Source organism: Ambystoma mexicanum, chromosome 11 (genome assembly GCF_040938575.1).
Source record: "Ambystoma mexicanum isolate Mex_15411 chromosome 11, UKY_AmexF1_1, whole genome shotgun sequence".
Taxonomy (NCBI): Eukaryota; Metazoa; Chordata; class Amphibia; order Caudata; family Ambystomatidae; genus Ambystoma; species Ambystoma mexicanum.
The window spans coordinates 252,263,092-252,270,925 of NC_090934.1; the positions used below are offsets into that span (position 1 = coordinate 252,263,092).

General features: G+C 44.3%; 1 protein-coding gene across 1 annotated transcript; it reads right to left on the reverse strand.

Annotated features, from left to right (window-relative positions):
* Window positions 1–1,231: 1,231 nt before the first annotated feature.
* Window positions 1,232–7,632, reverse strand: LOC138503334 (uncharacterized). The gene is made up of 2 exons (XM_069622963.1): window positions 7,446–7,632; window positions 1,232–5,557 (listed from the first exon to the last, which is right to left on the reverse strand). The coding sequence occupies exon 2, from the start codon at window positions 4,218–4,220 to the stop codon at window positions 2,958–2,960; it is 1,263 nt and encodes a 420-aa protein (XP_069479064.1). The 5' UTR covers window positions 4,221–5,557; window positions 7,446–7,632; the 3' UTR covers window positions 1,232–2,957.
* Window positions 7,633–7,834: the final 202 nt, after the last annotated feature.

The following is a 7,834-nucleotide window of genomic DNA, read 5'->3' on the forward strand; positions in this document are numbered from 1 at the left end:
GTGAAGCAATTGCCAGGTGGACTTCCACACTGCAAACAACGCCGATGCTGCTCCTGGCATACGCAGCCTGGCCATAACGACCTGAAGAGACGCCCCTACACCGCTGCTGAGTCACTGGGCTGCTTCTAGCATATGCATCCAAGCTTACAAGGACCTTGGGGACCCCAACGCCGCTGCTGCTCCTGGCATACGCAGCCCAGCCATAAAGACCTGAAGAGACGCCCCTACGCTGCTGCTGAGTCACTGGGTTGCTTCTAGCATATGCATCCAAGCTTACAAGGACCTTGGGGCCCCCAACACGCTGCTGTTCCTGGCATACGCAGCCCAGCCATAAAGACCTGAAGAGACGCCCCTACGCTGCTGCTGAGTCACTGGGCTGCTTCTAGCATATGCATCCAAGCTTACAAGGACCTTGGGGCCCCCAACACGCTGCTGTTCCTGACATACGCAGCCCAGCCATAAAGACCTGAAGAGACGCCCCTACGCTGCTGCTGAGTCACTGGGCTGCTTCTAGCATATGCATCCAAGCTTACAAGGACCTTGGGGCCCCCAACACGCTGCTGTTCCTGGCATACGCAGCCCAGCCATAAAGACCTGAAGAGACGCCCCTACGCCGCTGCTGAGTCACTGGGCTGCTTCTAGCATATGCATCCAAGCTTACAAGGACCTTGGGGCCCCCAACACGCTGCTGTTCATGGCATACGCAGCCCAGCCATAAAGACCTGAAGAGACGCCCCTACACTGCTGCTGAGTCACTGGGCTGCTTCTAGCATATGCATCCAAGCTTACAAGGACCTTGGGGCCCCCAACACGCTGCTGTTCATGGCATACGCAGCCCAGCCATGAAGACCTGAAGAGACGCCCCTACACTGCTGCTGAGTCACTGGGCTGCTTCTAGCATATGCATCCAAGCTTACAAGGACCTTGGGGCCCCCGACACGCTGCTGTTCCTGACATACGCAGCCCAGCCATAAAGACCTGAAGAGACGCCCCTACACTGCTGCTGAGTCACTGGGCTGCTTCTAGCATATGCATCCAAGCTTACAAGGACCTTGGGGCCCCCAACACGCTGCTGTTGCCCTGCCTACCTGCCAGCTGACCATCTACAGGTACAGAACCCAAGAATTGCAGCCAAAGTAAGACTTTTGTATATAGTTACAGCGCACTGTATAAAGACCTTTATTCACATATTTTAAGTACTCTAGTTTATATTTTTAAAGAACTTGCTATATTTTTGAAAACACCCTTTTTATTATTTGTGAACGCTTCCTCTTGTAGCTAAGCAGCTGCTTAGTTATAGTGATAGTGTATATAGTATCTTCAGATTTCCTCTTCTATGGCAACAGTTTAAAAACCTGCTGTTTACTGGGAGCAAGAAAATAGTTAAATACCAACTAACGAAACCATACCCCAGCATTTCATTGGGCCTCAAAAAAAACCTTGGTGGTAGCTGTGCCTGTACAGGCACGGCTGCCGCCGGAGTTGCATTTTTCCCGGCGGCCAGAAATGGGCAATTACTGGGTCATTATGGCCTTGCTGGACCAGGTATTTGCCCATTCCTTGGCACTTGAAATCGGGCTCAATGGGAATGGGGATGCTGGATGCACAGGCATCATTATCAACAGTGCATGTGCGCATCCGAAATGCTCTGCTCGCGGGTGCCTTTCATTCTGCCCGGTCAGACCTGGGTTGCCATCCATGCCTGAACGATGCTGTAAATTTTGTTCACTAGAGCTAAGTCCTTTTCATAGTCCCCTGTAAGTGGGAGGAGGATCTGGGTATCGTCAGCGTAGTTAGTATATGTGATACCTATATGGTCCAAATCATCAAACAGGGGCTTAGTGAAAATGTTGTATAGCGTTGGTGAAACACAGGATCCCTGTGGCACGCCGCAGGTGATGGGGATGGGGTCTGCAGCTGCTGTAGGTGAAAAGACCCTCATAGTACGGTCACTAAGGAATGATTGGATCCACGCTATAGCCTCAGTGGAGAAGTGTGCTACTGTGTCTAAGTGGTCACACAAGACTTTATGATCCACTAGGTCAAATGCAGTAGATAAGTCTAATAGCAGGAGAAGAGCTGGTTTTCCAGAGTCTCGTACTTTGTCTATTTGGGCTTTTAGGTCAATCAATGCCGTTTCTGTGCCGTGCAGTGGACGGAAGCCGGATTTACGGGAGCCTAGTAGTTGGTTTTGTTCCAGGAAGTTCTGAATTTGGATGTATGCCACCTTATCCAGAATCTTCAAGAGGAACGGTACAGTAGTAATCGGTCTGTAATTAGTGGGTATAGCCGGGTCTAATGTTGCCTTTTTAAGGAGAGGGAGCACCCAGGACTCTTTTAGATTGCTCGGGATGGTGCCCGAGGTGAATGAGGCATTAATCAGCTTTGTGATGAAAGGTGCTGGGTCTCGTGCGGCATCTTTGATGAGTTGTGCTGGGCAAAGATCTCCTTTGCAGTTGGACGGTTTTAGACCAAGTATTACTTTCTCCACCTCTAATTTAGAGACTTTGGAGAAGTGGAATTGGGTGGTTGGTTTGGGGTTGGAAAGTATTTTGGTGGAGAGTAGTGTGGCAGAGGCTAAGGTCTCTCGTTTTAGTTCTATTTTCTTTTGGAGGTTTAGGACTTTGTTAGATAATGCATACTGAATTTCGGAGCACCATTTTTTATTTTTAATGCAGTTATCTTGGGGCGTTATAGGATTTTCCAGTTCTCTAAGTATGGAGAACAATTCTTTTGTACTTGAATTGGCTTGTGTAATTCTGTTGTTATAGGTCTCTTGTTCGGCTGAGATGAATTCTTTTTTGTATTGAGATGAAATGTTAATTAATTTCAGTTTATTTTCCGGAGTGGGGTGAGCTTTCCACGTATTTTCCCATTTCCTTTTTTCTAATCTAAGATTTTATAGGAGCGGGGTGAACCAGTTATTCAGGTGGCTCTGTGGTTTACTGTTTCTCAACTTAAGTGGAGCGAATGTCATCAAGGGTTTTGTTCATGATGTTATTAAATTCTTCCACTAAGTCATTCGGGTTTAGGTTGTTAGGTAGAGCGTTCAGCGTGGGCAGGATACCGGGAAGTAGTTTGTCTAGTGTCATATTTTTTTTGTTTCTGGTAGGTGCGGGTGGTGCACATGGTTGTTGCAGTTTAGGGGTTGTAGTGTCCAAGGAAAATGAGATTAAATGGTGATCTGTCCATATTTGAGGTGAGATAGTGGGGGTGGAGATTTTACAGTTATGGTCAGCAATCCAATCTAGGGTTCTCCCTTTGATATGCGTAGGTTCAAGCACTCTTTGGGTGTAGCCCAGTTCCGTCAGGATGTTGGATGCTGCTATGGCTTGTGGGTCATTGATATCATTGAAGCCAATATTAAGGTCACCGAGTAGTATCGCTTGGGTGGTGCCTTTGAGGTTTTCTGAGAGGATGGTAGATAAGTCTTCTATGAAGGTCTTGATAGGACCAGGAGGTCTATATATCAAGTGGAGGTTAAGAGTTTGAGAGTTAGCTATGGGAGTTTTAGTAGACATTATCTCGCAAGATTCAATAGTTGGTGAGGGAGTAAGTCTCATATCAAGCTTGGTTTTGGCGATGATGGCTAGTCCGCCAACTCGGGCTCCACATCTATCTGTTCTGAGGATAGTGTAGTTGTCAGGGTCAGCTAAGGATAGTGCTGGGCCTGATGCCTCGTGCAGCCATGTTTCTGTTATGGCTAGGAAGTCGTAGTCTTCAGTGGTGATGACTTCAGACATTTCTATGGCATGGGCGACTAGGGATCTAGCGTTTATTAAGGCTCCTTTAAGTTTGGGTATGGAGTTTGTAGGTGGGGAGGAAGTAAGGTTTATTAATGCTGTGGGGGTGAGGTTTTTGTCTCTATTTATTTGAAGCTTGTTATAGCTTTTGTAGTTATGAGAGCTAAGTTTAGGAGTGGGTTCCGTGGTCATTATAGTTCGATTATTGTTAGTTTCATATTTGATAAGAGGATCAAAGATTCTAGGTAATCGTGCTCGTAGTCTTGCATTTCTTTCGGCTATGTTGCATTGTGTCATAGGTGGTTGTATTGTTGTACTAGTAAGAGGTGGCATGATGTATAATCCCAGTAGTATAATTAAGGTGTTCAGATGTACTAGGTTGGACAATATGAGGTTGGACAATATGAGGTACATTATATAATGTGTAGGGTACCCTATGTCTAAGTTGTAACATTTATACTCAAAAATCGTCATCATTGACGTGTAACACTCAAAGGTTAATATGCAATTCTATTGGTTAGGAAAAGGTAACTTTACTATAGGTACTATATCTGTATATGGTAACGGAGTGAGGGGATTGGGTAAACATTGTCAGGTGGGCGTCTAAGCCCTTCCTTCAAAAATTACTACTGTAGACGTCACTAAAAGTACGACATTTCATTGGTTCTACTAACTATAGGACCCTAGATTACTTGGTCCACTGTGATTGGGTTGGCACCAACCCCATGCATACTTTTCCACTTCGCTTAGCAGCATGCAGAATGGTCAGCCAGGTGCAGGGTGCCCCTTAGTTACCCAACCTTCCTCCGATTATGGTTACAATCAATCATCACTTTAGTAGCCATGTGTCAATTATTTCACTGTGGTTGGCCTCGAGACTGCATCTTCTGTCTGGAAAAGTTCTGATAGCTCCGCCTGGTCAGGTGCCAAGCGTAGGTGTGAGCTCTCGATTCTTCTTGCTTGGCTGGTCACGTGATTCCTACACCGTGAATTTGTCTCTTTTCCCTTAATTTGTGTGTTTGATTCTCGTTTCACCCGCCACCTGCCTTTGTCTTCTTATCTCGACCTTTCAGAGGCAGGATATTCTGTTCTTAGTTTCAATTAGATGTAGCTACTGTTCGCCTCTTTCGTTTCAGTCGTCTCTTCTCGTTTTGCTAAATATGAATCTTTCTCATCTGGCCTTTAGTAACCTGGGTTGATTCTGCTTCTTGTGCAAAGTAGAAATATACTTAAAATAATGTGCTTCGTTTGAGGTAGATTATGTATAATGCCACTTGCCGCACTACTATTCTACTAAGCATAGCAAGCCGCACTGTTTTCTTAGCTTTCTTGCGGTTCCAAGCATATTTACAGGTGTAAACTGGTCAACTATCTTCATTTTGCTTACAGCTTAATTTTCTTACATTTGGACATTGTTCTTTTACTGTACATTCACGATATCCTTGCTCATGGCGTTTTGTCTCTTTGTGTCATTCTCGGGTCGTCATTTCTTCTATCTGTGAGTTTGTCCGGGTCCTCGTGATGTCACCATTCGCCTTCCATTAACACGTTTTTGGTTTCTTCCGGGACTGTACTTAGGCAATCTTTATTTCGCTTCATTTGTTGGTATGGTTTTCTCAATGGCTACCTTACTGTCCATGGTTTTCTGTGTATCGGTACTTCAATAGGTGCTGTTCTTCTGATAGGCACTGGGCAGAGCCCTACTGCGGCTCTCTGCTGGTTTATTTGCTCATCACACGTCACATATCTCGGTGTGAACGTTCCTAGTACTTCAAAATGGGCGACTGGAGTGCAGGTTTTATTTTGGAGCTCCTCTACATAATGATGAATGGAGTCATTAAATAAGGGAAAAGAAAGACACATTTGCATGTCATTAGCATATGAATGAACTTAAAAGCTAAAGTCAAGAATCAAGTGAGATAAAGAAAAAGTGTAAAGACAGAAAAGAAGAGGGCCCAGAACAGAGCCCTGGAGAACACCAAAAGAAAGAAGGAAGGACTGAGAGTAGAACCCTTCCAGGAGACAGCAAAAGAATGATTAGACAAGTAAGAGTGAAACCATTGAAGAGGAGAATCAGAAAGGTCCAAAGAAGAGAGTGTAGAAAGAAGAATAGAATGATCCGCTGTGTCAAAAGCAGTGCTACGATCTAGCAAGAGAAGAACAGAGGAAAGTTTGTGAGGAAGCGCATGAAGAATAGAATCAGAGACAGAGAGGAGAGAGGAGAGAGGTTTCTGTAAAGGAGATAGGGAGAAAACCAGATTGAGAAGGAGGGAGGTGCTAAAGAATTTTGGAAAGAAAAGGCAAGGGGGAAATAGGACGAATGTTAGAGGGATCAGAAGTGCTTAGGAAGGGTTTCTTAAAAGTGGAAGGCTAGAGCCCACACAAAAGAGAACGATTAAAAAGTGAAGTAAGATAAGGAGTAAAGGCAGGAAAATAGATTTAATAAGGGAAGCAGGCAATTGATCAAACGGAGCAGCAGTAGGATGTGACCGGGATATGGACAGAAGTACATCAGTTTCCGTAATAGGCAGAAAAGAGGGGTGATAGAAACCAGGGACAGCAGAAGGCGTAACCGGAGAGATGGTAAATTTAGGAGGTTAGAGGACTTCTTTACAGGAGGATAGTTTATATACTTGGCTAAGTTCTGTGAACAAACACACCCCCCCTAGCCATTACACTGTTACACAACCACATCGAGAGTGAACTGCTAGCTAGGTTCCCAGACCTACCGGGGGAGCCTAAAAGCAGCCCTTTTGAATACCTACTGAATACTGGTACCACCTCGCAAACTGCTTCTTCTCTTTACAAGATTGCTATGGCTAACTCCTATAATGGGGCAGGTCTTCTAGGAGGAGATGGGAGCAGTCCTTGGGCATCCCCATAGATGACTAACAATGGAAGAAAATGCGCTGGCAAACAAGATACATTTCTTTAAACCACAAACATCAAGCGCTACAATACAGATTCTTACACCAGACATATTATACACCCCTGAAAGTCCATACGTTTGATCCCACCTCATCGAATGCATGCCCTAAATGTTAGCAGCTTAAGGATAAACTATTAAATATGACCTGGCTATGTCGATGAATTGCAAAATTTGGACAGAAAATCACTGACACAGTAGTAGCTATTACGCAAATTGAAGTGTTAAATGTCGGCCTCCGTCCTCCTAAACACTCATTACTTGGTAGATGTATTGTGCTAGCGCTGCTTTTTTCTTGCAAATGTATTACATTGAAATGGATGGATGAATCAACACCCACGCACAACCAATGGATAAACAAACTGGTTGGGACATGTGACTATGAAGAAACGTAGCACAAACTAGCCCACAAGTCCTCTAGACGCAAGGACGTTTGGTCATGTTTAAGATGATACTTGGCGGAGAGAGCGGCACAATCCAGCGGATCCCTAAAATAACGATGACATTTGAAGAATCAGTGTACTTGCGTAGACGATATTCTTGCACAGTTTCCATTACTTAGGGGATCCGTTGGATTGTGCCACTCTCTCCACCAAGTATTGTCTTAAATATGCTATACAGGGTAAGTGTTGAACAAAAGGGACACTGCGCGCTCCTAAGTGAGATTAAGTTTTACACCGTTTCAAAAAACAGGAGATTGCATCCACTATAACTGCAATGATTGGGACACTCAACCCAGCCTAAAGATAAACTAATAAGCAAAATAGACCAGATACCTTTGCGCTGTGGATCAGTTGAAAAAAGAAAAAGCGACAACAATATGGGCGGGACGTATGTACGAATGGTATCTTGGAAATAGCCACAATTGGACAATTGGAGAGATATTGATGCGTACCGTTGATTTTCAAAGACCAACAGTGCCGACGCATGAAGAAATGGGCTCCATAAAATATGTCAGCTAAGAACTCAGACCACACAGGATCATACTGAGATGGTATTGTTAATTTATAAACAAGCCTAAAGTTAAGGTTTATTATATGCAATATCCTTGAATACGAGTAAGAAATACGTGAAGATATTAATATATGTCCATTTGAAAAAAATACTAACTGTTTCTCACGAATAATGGGCATATAAAGCTACATTAGCGTAAATAGTTCAAAGA